This window comes from Macrobrachium nipponense, chromosome 30, assembly GCF_015104395.2.
Source record: "Macrobrachium nipponense isolate FS-2020 chromosome 30, ASM1510439v2, whole genome shotgun sequence".
NCBI lineage: Eukaryota > Metazoa > Arthropoda > Malacostraca > Decapoda > Palaemonidae > Macrobrachium > Macrobrachium nipponense.
The window spans coordinates 60,489,678-60,508,224 of NC_087218.1; the positions used below are offsets into that span (position 1 = coordinate 60,489,678).

General features: G+C 36.0%; 1 protein-coding gene across 1 annotated transcript in view; it reads left to right on the forward strand.

Annotated features, from left to right (window-relative positions):
• Positions 1-18,547, forward strand: part of LOC135202177 (spermine oxidase-like) — a 98,100-nt gene that overhangs the window by 32,342 nt on the left and 47,211 nt on the right. Inside the window, exons 3-5 of the mRNA XM_064231431.1 lie at positions 1,953-2,179; positions 8,209-9,182; positions 16,805-16,925. Coding sequence (XP_064087501.1) covers positions 1,953-2,179; positions 8,209-9,182; positions 16,805-16,925 — 1,322 coding nt within the window. The remainder of the gene's footprint in view (positions 1-1,952; positions 2,180-8,208; positions 9,183-16,804; positions 16,926-18,547) is intronic.

Below are 18,547 nucleotides of genomic sequence, written 5' to 3' on the forward strand. Positions count from 1 at the left end.
CTGCTCAAACAACCCCACTTTGAGAGGTATCATCAAAACCTCCCCGCTCTCGCTCTGACTGCCTTTCGACTATCGAAAGACTTGTCAGAGCGAGAGGCTTTTCTCGCAAGGCTGCAAGCGCGATTGCTAGAGCCTGCAGATCTTCTACAATGCGAGTCTATCAATCTAAGTGGGAGGTGTTTAGAAGATGGTGTAGGGCGAAGAAGCTGTCCTCCTCCACTTCCTCTGTGACCGAAATCGCTGATTTCCTTCTGTTCCTGAGAGAGGAATCACACCTTTCTGTATCGACCATAAAGGGATACAGGAGTATGCTTTCGGCCGTATTCAGAAATAGAGGCTTAGATCTTGCGGATGATAAGGATCTGCATGATCTAATTAGGTCCTTTGAGACTTCAAAGTCTAAGGTACCAAGTCCTCCTAGCTGGAACCTAGACGTAGTCTTAAAATTTTTGACCTCCTAAAGGTTCGAACATCCTCATCGTGCCTCTTTTCGAGATGTCACAAGAAAGTGCTTGTTTCTTTTGTCTCTTGCAACAGCCAAAAGAATTAGTGAGCTGCACGCCCTAGATGCTAGGGTAGGCTTTAAGGGGACCGTCCGCTATGATGTCTATTTTTTTTATTTATTACGCAAAATACATAATTTTCATATATGTTTTAGATATATATAATACCTTCATCATATAAAAATTTCAAGTCATTTGATCAAAAACTTCGTTTTATTAGCAAAAATCATGATTTAAAAAAAAAAATTGGTAGAGTTTTCTCCGCTAATATGACATCAGTTGTATTGAAAATCATACCATAAAAACTTCTTTATATACGGAACAATTCTGTGTGACAGAATTTTGATTTTTTAATATTTTTATTTTTTATGAATTTTTTTTTTTTTTTAGTCTAGACTCAAAAAATTCTAAAAAAAAAAAAAAGAAAAAAAAGATATCAAAATTCTGTCACACAGAATTATGGGATTTTTATTCCTCTTTCCAATGATATCTTTCTCTCTAAAATTGGATAATAAATAACCGAGTAATGGTTACCGACATGCGCATAAGTATGTTTTTGAGTTATGAGCTCCCAAAGAGTTGCTATGTAAATTTTCGCTTTTTTCTTATAAAAGTCAAAACAACATTATTATAATGACTTTATTTGTACTTTTATTGTTGATTTCTACATCAAGGATCGTGGTCCTACCCCTAAAAGTGGTGTTAATACCCTCAGCGTGACACCAGATAATGATGTTGACGGCGAGACATGAGACAATGAGGGCAGCTGAAAATAATTAATTTTCGTGTTTTTCTTTCAGCACACTACTGGCCATCGCTAATTTTGCTAGCCATAGTTGCTGAGTAGCCTTCTTGATCTTAGGTAACTTCGGCATTGCTATAAGTTCACTAAGAAGTTATAAAAACAACGTAAATAGCTAGTAACCAAACGCAAGTGCCTACGTGCATGTAACTGCTTTGACGTCTGTGGCGTAACTGAGTCACTCTCCGAGTCTCGCCTATAAATAACCGCTCTGAGCAGCTCGCTTCTCACCCAGTGTCACAGTACCTTTCATTGCTACCAGATGTATGAGAATTTCGAAAAGAATCTTAAAAAATCGCTGTATATATGCAAAAATAAACACGCAAAAACGATTCTGTCAAACTCAAGTCATACAGACGACGCAGTTACGATGACATCATCATTTAAAAACCGCTATATCTTCATTATTTGTGAAAATAATTGGCTGAAACTTCTGGAAAGCATGCACGGCATGTTTCTGCATAGATACAAGTAATAACTCCATTTTTTATTTTTTCAAGTTGACATGTCATCCGCCATAGCGGACGGTCCCCTTAAAGGAGACTCAGCCATCTGTTCGTTTAAAGTGCTATTTCTGGCGAAAAATGAAAATCCTTCGAAACCCTGGCCCAGAAACTTCAAGGTAAAAGGCTTGTCCAATCTTGTAGGTAGAGAGGCAGAAAGGTCTCTTTGCCCTGTGAGAGCACTTAAATTCTACCTAGATAAGAAGAAGCAGATGGGAGGCTCTACACAAGGTCTTTGGTGTTCCGTTAAAGATCCAGCAAGACCTATGTCTAAGAATGCTTTGGCCTTCTTTGTTAGAAGCGTCATTACAGATGCACATAAGATCTGCCCTGATGACTCTTTTAAACTTTTAAGAGTAAGAGCTCATGAGGTTAGAGCAGTCGCGACGTCTCTCTCTTTTCAAAGAAACATGTCGCTAAAAAATATCTTGGAAGCGACCTATTGGAGGTGCAACTCGGTGTTTGCATCTCACTTTTTGAAAGACGTTCGTGTGACTTACGAGAAATGTTTTACTCTGGGTCCATTTGTGTCAGCGGATACAATCCTGGGTACGGGAGCGAGCACCGATCCTTAATTTTTCTTGCGTACCTTCTTGCTGGCAAAAAGTGCTAGATGTCGCACAGGCGGCCGTTCACTATTGCTCAGTAAGGAACTCTTGTGATATCTTCTTAGAAGAGTATTTAATTTTTTTTTTTAATTTTAAGTGTGCGTGTGTACTGTGTTATTCGAGTTCTGGTTGTTTGTGAAGAGTTGGGGGATAACTCTTAACAATCTTTAGTACTAACATGGTGGTTAGGATCAGGTGATCGGGATCGGTTGTGTGCTCCTTCAAAAGGTGTGTTGTCATATTAGTGGATCAGCACCCATTGACAAATACCATTTAGGCTCTGCCGAGTAAGCGGATAAGACCCCATCGGCAGACCCACAAGAACTCTGGCCATAGATCAAATATCTCGCTAAGGCTCTTGAGGTGATGCAGACTCCTGGGCAGCAGCCATGAAGTCTTCCACCTATCAGGTAGGAACCAAGGTCTATTAATACCTACAACATATGTTGTTTACCTGTCTATTTCAGTAGTTAGCTGTCTCTTACCCTCCACCAAAGGGTGCCAATCAGCTAAGTATATATCTGACAGGGAAGTTGAATGTATGAAAATGATATTGTTATGATACAATAAAGTTTCATACATACTTACCTGGCAGATATATACGATTAATGGCCCACCCAGCCTCCCCGCGGGAGACAGGTGGAAGAGAGAAAATCTGATAGAAAACGGGAATGGTTCCTAGTCCTGCCACCCAGGGCAGGGCGGTAGATCACCTGACCTACCTGTAGCGAGTGGCGCGAAATTTGAATTTCTGTCGGGACGACGGAGTCTATAGCTAAGCTAAGTATATATCTGTCAGGTAAGTATGTATGAAACTTTATTGTATCGTAACAATATCATTTTATAATGATATTGCTACTGGCTGACCCATTTTTCACAAGAAAAACATGATTCCCAGGTCATTTAATAGATTATAGTTTAGCATGGTGTTCTATGGCAGGCTGTATAGGAGGTTACGAGAGTCTGTTGTCCTCCAGTCACAAAAATTCCTGAAGGATGTTTGACAATCCCTCCAGCCTTTAGATGTGAGCAGAGACTCACAGGACATGACAAATCACTACATTGTATGTTCCTCAGCCTTTAGAATCTACAGTGTTAGTCAGTTCTGTGAGATGGTCCTCCCACCTTTCATATATAAAAGGTGATGGTTTGTAATCTCAAAGAAAAAATACCACATTTTAAAGGTAATTTGTAATTTTCTGATATATACAAACCTGAGCCATTTGTTAGAAAACTATCTTAGCCAAATCAATATACAGTACCAGTCATAATACTTTGCGTGGTAGGGAATATGGAAGAAGAAAACGAGTACAACAAACTAAAAATATTCAGGAAAAATCAATTATTAAAACAACCATCATAAAATTTGAAATGGATACTAACCAACTCCTGCCCTAGTATTTGATAGGCATGCCACGACGTTTCCGGACTTCTCGAGTCCCTTTGGCACTGAATCTGCTATCCGCTGCAGGAGGGACTCGTCCAGATCGTCCCAAGCGCATTGTAAAGCTGCCGTTAACTTTTCGATGAAAGATGTGTCCACGTGTTGTAACTGTCTTTTTATGATTGCCCAAAGATTCTCAATGGGTGAAATGTCTGGGGAATTCCCTGGCCAGTCGGGGATATATTCTATTCCACAATCTCTAAGCCACAAAGTGTTCTGTTTGGCGGTATGAGCCGGAGCGCCGTCTTGTTGGAAAATTAAAGTCCTGCTGCTCTCAAAACTGTCTTCCAAGTGTTTGTTTAGGATTGTGAAATATGAGTCTTTATTTACTGTCTCGTTGTTAGGTAAAAACACAAGTGATCCTTTACCCCCATAGCCGAAGGAACCCCATACCATAACATATGCCGGAAACTTTACAGCCGTGGCAAGGTACTTCGAGTCGAGAGGATCAGACGTGTGCTTTCGCCAAACACGCTTCCCCTTTGTGTCAGCAACAAAGAAAGAAGCTTCGTCTGTCCACAAAACTTGCCTCCACTCGCTGATATCCCAGGTCTTGTAAGAATTGGCGAAAGCGACACATGCCTTCTTTTGTTTGGCTGTTATCAGCGGCTTGCGGTGCGCCTTAACCTTTGAGTAATGGAGGTCCTTCTGTAAGCACCGCTGTACGGTCCTGACAGAAGCCCCAGCAACAACATCAGGATTTTCAGCCTTGAGCTGACGTGCTGTAAGGGTTGGATTTGCCTCAATGTTCCTGGCGAGAACTCTTAAACCCCTCTTACTAATAATAGGGGGCCTCCCAGTGCTGGTCTTAGCCTTCGGTACTTCCTTCCCTCCTGATTCACGATAAGTTTTCAAAATGTTCTGGACAGTCCATTGTTTCATGCCAGTTTTTGGCTAATTACACCTGTTTTAAGGCCTTCCTCATAAAGTTGTATCATTCTCACACGATTCTCAATGGAAGTAGTATACGGTTTAGACATTGTTAATACAACCACACTCACTCAACCACACAAAATAATGTTAGCAACGAATACGGCAGAGCACAAGAAAAAAATTCAACATTCAACCGTTACAACATCCAACAGTGAGTGAGTGAGCCAGTAGCTATAGTTAAGTTCCCAATTAGTCAATTTCACTCAGCCGAATTTTTGTTCGTCTCTTTCTCTCTCTGGCTGATTTTCAGTGGTATTGGATTAAGATTCGTGCACTGGGGATCATACCGCCAAACAGAATACTTTGTGGCTTAGAGATTGTGGAATTTAATATATCCACGACTAGCCAGGCAATTCCTCAGCCATTTCAACCATTAACCTTTTAACGCCGATTGGACGTAGTAAATGTCGATATAAATTGTCTGTTGGGTGCTGATTGGACGTATATACGTCTATATAAAAAAGTTTTTTTAAAAATTCGAGGAAAAATAGTTATAGGCCTACTAGGCAAAAACTTTTGAATCACGTAGCCTTGGGGGATGCTGGGAGCTCACGGATCAAGGTGTTGTTTTGTTTACAATCGTTACCCAGGCGCGCAAGCGCGAATTTCTTTCTCCTTGCACTAAAAAGCATCAGCGACACATATCAGAAATTATTTCGTCACTTTGACATAATTTTTGCGCCATTTCATATTAGCCGTTACATGGAGTATTATATATTAAAAATGTGTGCAATTTCATGTAGAATACAACAAAAAACAACTCATGGTTGTAGCTTTTATCAGTTTTGAAATTTCAACCTTCGGTCAACTTTGACTCTACCGAAATGGTCGAAAAACCCAATTGTAAGCTAAAACTCTTATATTCTAGTAATATTCAATCATTTACCTTCATTTTGCAACAAATTGGAAGTCTCTAGCACAATATTTTGATTTATGGTGAATTTATGAAAAAAAACTTTTTCCTTACGTCTGATTGTCGTAATGTTTGCACCATTTTAAATTAGCCGTTACATAAAGTTTTATATATGGAAATGTGCGCAATTTCATGTAGAATACAATTAAAAAACAACCCATGGTTGTAGCTTATATCATTTTTTAAATATTTTCATATAAATAACAATAAGTGCCTAAATTTCAACCTTTGGTCAACTTTGACTCGACCGAAATAGTAAAAAAACACAATTGTAAGCTAAAACTCTTACATTCTAGTAATATTCAATCATTTACCTTTATTTTGCAACAAATTGGAAGTCTCTAGCACAATATTTAGATTTATGGTGAATTTATGAAAAAAAAAAAAACTTTCCTTATGTCCGCGCGGTAACTCTTCCGAAAAAAATCAGAAAATTTTTTCGTGTCCTCCGATTGTTCTGTTTTAATGGTTTGGGCACCATTTTAAATTAAAAGACGTTACATAAAGTTTTATATATGAAAATGTGTGCAATTTCATTTAGAATACAACAATAAACAACCCATGGTTGTAGCTTTTATCAGTTTTGAAATATTTTCATATAAATAACGATAAGTGGCAAAATTTCAACCTTCGGTCAACTTTGACTCGACTGAAATGGTAAAAAAACGCAATTGTAAGCTAAAACTATTACATTCTAGTAATATTCAAATATTTACCTTTATTTGGCAACAAATTGGAAGTCTCTAACACAATATTTTGATTTATGGTGAATTTATGAAATAAACTTTTTCCTTACGTCCGCGCGGTAACTCTTCCGAACAAATAAATTTTTTCATGAGATTGTCGTAATGTTTGCACCATTTTAAATTAGCCTTTGCATAAAGTGTTATATATGAAAATGTGCACAATTTCATGTAGAATACAACAAAAAGCAACCCATGGTTGTAGCTTTTATCAGTTTTGAAATATTTTCATATAAATAACGATAAATAGAAAAAATTTGTCCTTCGGTCAACTTTAACTCAACCGAAATCGTTGAAAACTGCAATTGTAAGCTACAACACTTACAGTCCAGTAATATTAATAAATTACCTTCATTTTGCAACAAACGGGAAGTCTCCAGCACAATATTTCGATTTATGGTGAATTTTTGAAAACTATCTTTTTTTTATGTCCGAGCGTTACGAATTCATTCATCATTTTGTGATAATATTTTCTCTGTGTTGCCTTGATCGTTTTACAATGTGTTATATACCAAAATGATTGCAATTTACTGTACAATACAACAACAAAAATTAACTCGTTAGCTTTAACCGTTTTGTTCACAGCGCGATTTGTATACAATTATACATATATGTATATAAAAAAAAATTTCACGCTGTCATATATCCCAATATTTATATTTGATAATTATATTTTTTTTATTTCTGATGGTTGCATACTAAACTTCAGGCAATGACAAAAAAAGGAGCCAAAAATGAACTCTTAATCTTGAAAACTAAGAGTGCTGTGATTTTTTGAAAAAAAAAAAAAAAAATTTTCCACTTCTGTGCTCACTCGCTAACGCCGCCGGCATACGGGAGACGATTTTTAAAATACCGCTTCGGCGTTTAAGGGTTAAGCAATCATAAAAAGAAAGTTAATGAATGTGGACACGTCTTGCAGCGCAAAGTTTGAAATGCGCTTGGGATGATCTGGACGAGTCCCTCCTGCAGTGGTTTTCAGATTCAATGCCCAGGACACTCCAGAAAGTCTGTAAACGTCGTGGCATGCCTATAAAATACTAGGGCAGGAGTTGGCTAGTTTCCATTTCAAATTTTATGATGGTTGTTTTAATAATTGATTTTTCCTGAATATTTTTAGTTTGTTGTACCCGTTTTCTTGTAACATATTCCCTACCACGCAAAGTATTACAACGGGTACTGTAGTCCATGTTTGCTAAAGAGAAAAGCGACAGGTTGCTGACGGGTGACTGGGCAGTGCCCTGTCAAACAGCTGCTTGCTACTGGTAAATTAACCAGTCAGTGACTGTTTCCAGATTGTGCAGGGGATATTCCTACTTGAAAGGCTCTAAAGATTGGAAGAATACAAATTATCTTTCAAACTTTTTGTATTCAACTCTCAAAGACCAGCTATGGTACAAATTAGCTTGCCATACAAGCAAAATTTTGGTATAGATACAGGATTTTTGGGAGTGTGCATGGAGAAAGGAATATAATTGATAGTTGTACTACTTTGCATGTGAAGCAGGCCACCAAATTTGTAGTATTGTATGAGTTTGTGGCATTATGATTTTGTGTGATATAAGCTTAGATTTAAAGATTCTAAAAGATGTACATTAATTATAGTTATATCTGTTTTCTTGTATTTAGTAGCTCAGTTAAGGAAACATTAAAACTGGGTGACACTATTTGTGACCTACAGTTGATTTGATAACATTGATAAATTTATTTTATTGTGACCAGTTTTGATAACATAAATAAGAAAATTTTGTCTTTTCAGGAAATATATGACGCATATTTTTGGTTCTTCAGGCGATGTGAAGAATATTTTCTATGCAAATACCTTCCTCCAGATGGAGTAGAAAGTGTTGGGGAACACATAAGACTAGAAATATCTATATATTTAGAACAGTTTCCAGAGCATGAGAGACATATTAGAAACCTGATTTTTAATTATCTACTTAACCGTGAAACTTGCATTAGTGGTTGTAATAATATGGATGAAATTGATCTTATGGAAATTGGTAGTTATACAGAGCTTCCTGGTGGCAATATTGTGTTGCCAGGTGGTTACAGCAGTATTCTTGGTCCACTGACGAAAGATATCCCCGAATCGCAGCTGCTGAAAGGTCATGCAGTTGAGTGTGTGAGGTGGAGAGTGGGATTAGAGGGTACAAGTACTGTTGATTCTGGACTAGGGCAGGACCTATTGAATAAACCAGAGGATAATTCAGATGGGCTTCTTGGTGAATGCAAAAGTGGTTCAACATCATTAGCAACTTCTCCATCAAGGAGGTGGAGACCTAAAGTAGAGGTGGTTTGCCAAAATGGGAAGAAATTTTACGCAGACCATGTGATTTGCACAGTTCCTCTTGGTGTTTTGAAAGAAAATGGAAAGACAATGTTTGATCCACCTCTGCCAGAATACAAGATGGACTCCATTAATAGACTTTGCTTTGGTGTAGTGAACAAAATATATTTAGAATATGAGCGCCCATTTTTAAATCCAAATTTAACTGAAGTGTTGTTGTTATGGGATCCTATAGACCCTAAAGAACCTGTCAGTGAACGATGGTTCAAGAAGATTTACTCTTTTACAAAGGTGTCAGAAACTCTATTATTGGGATGGATATCAGGAGATGAAGCTAAGTATATGGAAACTCTTCCTTTTGACCAAGTCTCTGAAAAGTGTACTGAAGTTCTACGACAGTTTTTGAATGACCCCTTTATACCAAAGCCCAAAAGGTGTATCAAGTAAGTTAAATACAAATTTATTTTGTTAGCTCTGTTATGAGTGCTGTGTGATGAGTTAGTTATCAGTTTTAATTTTGTTTCAAGCATTACATGTTGAGAAAACAAAGATAGGGCCTAGGTTTATTATTTTGTTAAAAATAGTGACTGTACTCTCTTTTTATACTATGTTTATAGGAAAATATGCATAGGTACGAGTGGCTTACTGCATTTATTGTATGCTTTTGTAAATTTATTTTTGTATAAAAGGCACAAGAAGTTTTGAAACAAAGCTGGACAAGCAGGTTGATGCAATAAGTATATTTTCTATCACATAATACTATCATTGATATGTTTTGCAGGAATGTTTTTGACATTGTTAATGAGCTGAGTAATTTAAAATCCTATAGTGCTAGATCTTTTTGTTGGAAGTTGACGTTGACCTGACAAGGAAAGACATAAGAGAATTTTTAGATACTATATACTACAGTCGACCCCAGGAATTGCTGGAGTTAGGAACCACAACCACTGCGATAAATAAGTTGAAGTCTGTGATAAGTTGGTACCCTTCTAAAAATTTGTATAACTTCAATAGTTCAAACACCAAATATCAGTAACTTACCAAGTGATTACATAGCTACAGGTTCTACTTTTAATGACAGCTTTAGATACAAAATTCGGGGAATGCTCTATTGTTTTGATGCAGGTAAATGCCCCGCCCATATCCAGGGAAGAATAGGTACCATGAGCCAAAGAGCTCAGTTAGTTTCTGCTGCTCAGTGACCAAACACGGTTGTTGAAGCAGCTTGATTTTGTTAGGCAGGATTGCTCACCGGATGGTTTTGCTGATAGAAGAATTTGGTGGAGTATTTTGTAGCCTCTGTGCTATATATTTCTTTAGCTTAATCAAGCTTAGAATAGTAATTAGCTGTGACTCATTACATCCAAAGCTAATATGTATAGTAGCCGGTACAGTGCTCCTCAATTTTTGCGCTTGAATAGGTTCCAGATTCATCGCGGAAATGCAAAAATCCCCTCTAAAATTGCTTGTAACTGGGTTATAACTGCCATATACTTTTTACTCCTTAAACTAAAATGTGTATAACTTCCTATTTTTACATTTTCACTGCTTAATTTGATAGTTCAAACAAAAAAATACCATAAAATATCATACTAAAACAATTTAATATGTCAAACAAAAATACAACCCAAACCAATATCCCAAAACACCCAAAGTAACCTTACATTACAGTGCTACTCACCTAATACTGTTACTCTTAAGTAGGCTATATAAACCCCTAAAATGCTTGTAACGGCCTATTTTAATAGTTCATTGCCAAACTTGACCGTACAAAAATATACTTCAAACTATCATCCCAGAACACCCTATTATAATTTCAAAGTCATGTTGCAAATTTATGTAACCACCTACAACTGTTACTCTTACGCATACAGGCAGTCCCCGGTTATCATCAGGAGTTCCGTTCCCGAGGGGCTGCCGATAAGCGAAAAGCGCCATTAGCCAAAACTCGGAAATTTATGGCACCACAATGGTGCTTATGGCGCCATTAACCAGTTATCGGCGCCATAAGCACCATTCTGGCGCCTCTGATAGGTATGGCCTTATGGCGTGCCATAAGGCACCATATGGCACCAATAACTGGAACTTGGCCCGTTATGGCGCCATAAATTGCTGGTTTTATGGCGCTACAAAAACCGGATTGCCAATAACTGGGAAATTTCTGTATTGTAAAGCACTGGGCATTTTATGTACAGGCATTCCCGGGGAGGAGGGGTTTATGACGGGTTCGGCTTACGACGTTCTGAGGTTAAGGTGCTTTTCAATTATACAGTAGGGCCTCGATAATCAAGGGGGATAGGGCCCAGAACCCCCCGTGATAAGTAAATACCCGTGTTATCCTGATACCCCCCCTAAAAATTGCTTTTAACTGCCTACTTTAATAATTAACCCACCCAAGACCACTATTTCAATGTTTATAACTGCCTACTTTAGTTCAAGCACCAAATATGTCTTCAACTATCAACTTAAACTAAATTCAAGACAGTTTCAAAGTTATTCTTTCCTATCTTCAATTTCCCATTCATCAGATCAGCAAACAAAAGTATATTACCTAACAATTCCTTTCCATTTTCATGATTTGGCTGCTGCACCAAACTAAAAGTACATAGTATATCTATTTTGTGAATGAACATATTTATGATAAAAAAACATGATTTACTGTAAAGATTACAGCACCCAACTATAATATTAATGTATAAACAGCAAAATACAGCAATAAAAATCTAGTTTTGTCTTGTTTACGTTTAGAATCAGCTGATGGACGTTTATTACCGAAAGAATTATTTTGGAAAACAATTTAGTTGCCAAAAGAAATGAATTTATTAATGGAATTATTATTATCATTAACTTTGTACATAATAGTTTATGGTATTATGATTCAGTAGTTCATATTTTATTGAGAGAGAGAGAGAGAGAGAGAGAGAGAGAGAGAGAGAGAGAGAGAGAGAGAGAGAGCAGCTTGGGATGAGAGTAACTGTTGAATAGCTTGAGAGACCAGCTTAGGACGAGCGTACTGATACTAGCTTAGCTCGAGAAATACATATGAAAATATGTATTTGAAATATTTTTATGGTGATAAGAAATGAAACATGGATAGTGAAAAGATATTCTCTTGTATACTGTTATAATGTGATAATCATTGAGTCAACTATAAAAGTTGTATTGAAACAGTTTCATAAATCACAGAAAGAATAAAAGACCTTTTTGTTCTTTTCTTAAGATAATAATAGATCAGTATTATAGTTTTTTCTGCAAGTGATAAAATAAAGAGAGAGAGAGAGAGAGAGAGAGAGAGAGAGAGAGAGAGCAGCTTGGGACGAGAGTAACTGTTGAATAGCTTGAGAGACCAGCTTAGGACGAGCGTACTGTTATTAGTTTAGCTCGAGAAATACATAATGAAATTTGTATTTGAAATATTTTTATGGTGATAAGAAATGAAACATGGATAGTGATAAGATATTCTATTGTATACTGTTATAATGTGATAATCATTGAGTCAACTATAGAAGTTGTATTGAAGCAGTTTCGTAAATCACAGAAAGAATAAAAGACCTTTTTGTTCTTTTATTACGATAATAAATAATAGATCAGTATTATAGTTTTTTCTGCAAGTGATAAAAGAGAGAGAGAGAGAGAGAGAGAGAGAGAGAGAGAGAGAGAGAGAGAGAGAGAGAGAGAGAGAGAGAGAGAGAGAGAGAAATTTGCTATTTACATTCATTATATATTTGAACATTTGTAAATGAGTGTATCCTAAAAATCAGTTTAGTTATGAAAAGAAGAAGAAAACACAGTAATTAGTGAATCTTGCTCTATGATAAAATTCGCGATTTTGTTAATTTTCCGGGATATACAGTATTTGGGCTCCACAAAAAAGTAAGTGATTTATGACAGAATTTAGAGGATACTTACGTAAAAATACATCGGTAGTTTGTAGAACGGTGTAACCACTATCATTGTGTACGAACGAGACTAGGTTTGGTGACGTCACGGTGGTCATACGTATTTTTTTCGTGAATGAATATACATTTATGATTAAAAAAAATAGTTACTGTACTGCTTAGAGTACCATACTGTAATATTAATGTAATCACATCAAACTAAAGTAATCGTTGCATGCTGTAAACATATAAAGTGTATTTTTGTCTTTTGAAAAATGCATTCCCCAAGGAATTATTCCTTGAAGAAGCTTTTTATTATGAAGATATGCCAATAATATATAAGATATGCGTTTTATTATGAATATAATTATGACAATAATACATAAGGTAAAATGGTTTTATTACGTTTAAGCTTCGTCGCCGATCGCAAACAATACGATAATCTATGACAATTATCGTTTGTATGACTGCCGTGTTTGATTACGTTATACCAAAATAATAAAGAAGTTCGTATTGAAAATTAATGTTTTCCTAAATGTTATTACTACTGTAATTACAATAATACTATTAACATTTCTAAAAGGTTAAGAATGACAAAGGTGCTGTTAAGTGTAACTCAGAGTCAATGTTTACATTTCTGCTGGCCGCTCAACTACAAGTTGATGTCAATGATGTGGGATTATTCCATGAATAGGCTACATATTTTGAAGATATGCCAATAATATATAAGCTGAGAATGGTTTTATTACCTTTATTGTCAGTTAATATTTAATATCATAATGTGAATCTGTTCATGCATTTGTTGGTTATCGGAACCGGACGAGGCTTAGCCTACCAGGGATTCATACCAGTGATAGGTATAGACTGAGAAGTGGTCCAAGGAAAACCCATGATTAACTGAATCCGTGATTGTTGATTTGTGACTAAGCGAGGCCCCACTGTATTCATCAGAAATTGTTTCCGGGATTACGACGTCTACAACGCTGATCTGGCAGAAGAAATTTGACACCAAAAATGCAAAATTTTCAATATTTGAAAGTTTTTTTTTTTTACAAAAAAATGCAATAAGAATGCAGTTTACATAGTTTTGAATGCACCCAAAGCATTAAAAGTAAAGTTTTCTATGGATTTTTGACGATGTTCCGGCTTGCGACGATTTTTGGCTTACAACGCGTCTCAAGAACGGAACCCCCGTCGTAACCCGGGGACTGCCTGTATGATCTTGTAAAGAAAGATGAATTTGAAATGATATTTACTGAACAGGTGTTTACAGTCAGTCCCTGGTTACCAGAGTGGGGTTTCCATTCTCAGTGGGGTGCTGGTAACTGAAAACCGCCATTAACCGAAACTCCGTGATTTATGTTAGTTATATATTGTGTCGAGTTTCGGTTAATGGTGCCAGTAACCAGTTAATGTTACCTCTGTTTGGTATAAGGTGCCAATAACCAAAACTTGCCCTGTTATGGTGCCATAAATCACCGATTTTAGCCCCATGAAACCAGATCGCCATTAACCAAGTCCGCCGATAACCGGGAACTGCCTGTATTTTAGGATTATACAATTACGCTATTATATATTGCATCACTTTACAAACTATATCGTTCAGATAGTTTTTCTTTTTATTTCCCATATAATACATATTTAGTTCGAGAAATTGTTTTTTATATGATAAATGGAATAAATTATCACAAGTAAAAAAATAAAACTGCATCAAAAAACCTTGTTTTAACAGGTTTTTAAGTATTCTGTCTAAATCATTATGAATTATTTCATTACGGTTAGATACAAACAGTCCTACAGACCTTGTCAACAGAGTATCTTCTGTATAGAGCAGTTATTTTATGCAAATACGTGAGTGTAGTTTGGCTTATCTAATGTTATCAAATTATTTGTTTAATGATCTTTCTGTTAAAAGAATAAAATGTTATTTCAAGTTAGCATGTGAATTATATAAAAAATATTATATAATTTATAACTTTCTTAAATTAATATAAATATATTTGGCTTGACCAAAGGGTGGCAAATGCACTGAAGTGTGCAGTTCGGTTGGTACTCCTGGAACACCAAATTTTGTGGAGACTGGTGTTGATGCGCAACTTGTAAATCTTACATATGCCAATTTTCTCTTTAATATAATAAAACATCAGATTGACAGAATATTTTCATAAATATGAAGGAAAATTTAGATATACCAGAGAAGGAAATTGGATTTTTTTATACATATAATGAATACTTTAATGTGAGTCACATAAAGGCCTAGAATTATCAAAACGGGTAACGTGAACAGAGTTGTTGGTGCTTTGGGACACTTAATATCAGGATGCAATATTATTCATAAACTGAAACAGGCTAGAAACCACACTCTTACCAATTATATGGGATAAACATAATTTACTGTTGTTTTTTTCAAATTTTGTTCGAAAGAATATAGTATTGACTTATCTTTAGATGTTGTTATTCTTTAGTTATATTCTAAAGCATTTTATTTTTCTGCTAAAAGAAATTTTTTAACATTACATTTCAACCTCTTGCTCACTATTAATACTATCTACCACCTATTATCTTGGAAAGACGTTTTTGTTTTTCTGTTTTACCTCATTATGGAGAGTGTAAACATTAATCTCTCAGAGTGACTAATTCTGTCCTTTTTAGCAGACATTTTTGATATAGTGACAACCATCTTGGATATTTCTAGGAAACAAAATTATGTATCTAAGTATGTAAAGGCTTGCTTTCAATATTTTAACATAAACTGGGAGTGACTGAAGAATTCGAACGTGATTAACCAAATAATGTCAACATTCCGATATTCAACGGAAGCCATTTTGAAAACCTGCCAGCTATCTTGGAAACTGGCAAAATTTTTTGTGGCCGGGGGTTGATGATGAAAGAGAAGGTAAAGAAGAATTTTTGTGCCAGATGTCATGCTTTTATCACGATTTGCACTTTTCCTTTATTATTTTTAAGTTACCCACCCCACTATACAGTGCACGCAAGAGCTCATATGTTAGGGGTCTAGGCCCTTCCATCACTTTAAAAAGAACTTGTCGGTTCAACAGATTTTAAAGGCTGGTACATGGCTTTGCCAAACCACCTTCACATCTTTGTATGTGGGGAACGTTGCCCACATTACCTTGCATACTTATTCCTTGGGTCAGGTGGTGGCTGCTCAACAAGTTAAGTAGCTCATCCAGTGCCCTTAGCAGGACAGTTTGTATCTTTGTATATTTTGTAAGATGCTGGTTTTGAAAGTGAGAGTGAATGGTATAACTGGTCTTCCTTCCTCTCTCTTTTTCTCCTCTACTGGTGGGAAGTGGAGAGAAGTAATCCGTCGTACACTGGAATGGCCAGATACAGGTGAGAGAGCCCCGTTCCATTGGTTTTTTCTTCATTGTTCCTACACAATACAAACTACATATATGTGGAAGCAGTCCCTTCCTCTCTCTTACAGGGGGAGATAGGAAAATGGCAATAAACAATGTTGGTGGCTAACATGAGTTTTGTCGTCTCTGACAATCACAGGTTCTTTACATATATTCCTACAAGACACAGTGTAACAAGAGTTCCAATTGTCTCTTTACCCAGATGTCTGGCTGCTGGTTCTGAGACTTTCTCTATCCTCCTTAGAAGAGCAAGTCTCCCTTATGTTAAGACCAAAGGTTTGTTCTGTTTATGAACAAATGGCAAATTTTAAGTCAATTTTTATTTTTCATAACTAACAATCCTGCAGTTATAGCATATATGGCCCACCTCAAGCCACCCCTCATTTAGTTACTTGGGTTAAAGGAAACTTGTGTCATAGCTGGGATGGGAAGGACAAGTATGCACAGGAGCATTCACCCATGAACATTTTGAGTTACCCCTCATACTAAGATTCAGTGACCAATTCCAGCTCATGCTGAGGAATACGCCCAACTAAACGGCTCTGGTTTGTAAACTTTGAAAAAATAGAAAATACTTTTTAAGTTTGTTGTATTTGTTGGTTACGTTTTGCTTTGGAATCAGTTACATTTTTACCAATTTGACTGCTTTCATGTCTTGTGTGTTAATGGAGTGGAGTATGTACTATATTTAAATTCATATTTTTCAAAAATGAAATTTATATACTTTTTCAAGATTTAAGCATCTTCATTAAATGTTACAATTCCCTTCTGCAGTCTTTTCCAGTTCATTTGCTATAATTTCAGCACAACCTGGTGGTCACAGCCTTTTACTAAAGGTTCATATACAGCAGTTGGTGTGGGGGCCTCACAGGTGGACATCACCAACATTTCTCACCCCCTTTATATGCATCCCACTTCAAGCAAAGTGAGTTTATTTATAAATTTTAAAAAAATATTTATTATTATGTTAAACTTACATAGTAAATTGCCTTGAATACTGGTAATTAGTGTGTTAGTGAGTACATAGTTTTATATGGAGTTGGAGTTATGTTCATTTATTGTACTGAAGATTTGTCTATTTGATGTATGGTACTGATGAACTAGTTGAGAATTGACTTAGTTGCTCGATATTAAGTTGGTATTAAACAAGACCTATTCATAAGTTGATTCTAAGTATGATTAACACAATAGTATGCAAGAGAATATTTTATCACTGTTGATTGCTTTTATAATTGGGTATTTTTTTAAAATATATATCTAAATATTTAGGTACAGGACTTAACTCTGCTCGTGAACTCCCAATGTTTCCCTTGTTTACTGTAAAAACATGACATCTTTGAGCACTGTATGAGAGAAAATAGCTGTGCCTGAAAGCATACAGGGGGAACTTGATTAGTTTTCATATGCTCATAGTTGTAAACCATAAATTTTTAAGGGCAGCGTTGTAAGATGATTTTGAAAGTTTTTTAGGATGATAGTTTAAGGTATATTTGGTGTATAATGATAGTTTTAGGCATACATTTGGTATTTAAACTACTTAAAAATTGGGGGTCGTCCTATACAGTAGAGCCATGGACCTTGATGCTAATTCGTTCCAGAAGAAGCAACGAGATGCGATTTGGGCAAGATCTGAATGAATTTTTCAAATAAGAAATAACTGAAAATGGATTAATCTGTTCTTGACCACCAGTTATTACCCTAACCTTGCCTTTTTATACAAAACATTACCCATAAATACACATAAATTACAATTAGATAAGTTCAGTATTAAATAAAATGCCATTCAACACACTTTTTTTTCATTTTTAAATAAATACTGTAGTAAAATAACTGCCCTACAAACGCCTAATTCAGCCATAATACGATGGTTGACTGAGCGCCACAGGCTAGGCTAGGTACATAGTATTTACTGTAAGGGGTAGGCATAATTATTGTTGCTAATAATAAAACATTGAAATCAAGTCTAATTCTTACAGGAAATTAATAAAATATTAAAAATAAGCCAAATTATGTCTGTTATCATAAACTTTAGGAAAATTCCCTAAGTTAAGTAGCTAGCTATGGCCGTGAGCAGCCGTAAACAGACTTAAAAGCCATCATACAGTGTACTGGAATACTGTATACAAAATAACTTTAAAATATCTTTCAGTGCGTGTTATGATATTAAATTTTTTCTCATAAAATATCCTTGTAAAATAGGGTTACTTTTCATAGGCGCTTTGTGGTTTATAAAGTGACATCATTATTGGCGGAGTAATACCCATTGGAAGTAGATCCTCATAAATGTATTCCTTTAAAATTAGAAAGAATCCCAATTTTAAGGATAACTGGGGAGCTATCGATATTGCAAAACCCTTTACGTAATTTTATTATGAAATAGTAACAAGAAAATATTGCTCCTTGTAAACAACGAGGCTTGAAGTCCAGCACATCTGGGAACTACAAATTATGAGCATCGTAACTTTCGTAAGTCAAGCACGTCTGGGAATTACGAGTAATGAGCAGACTGCAAAATGTTTTGGCAGGCAAAAGCACTGTCTGAAACTG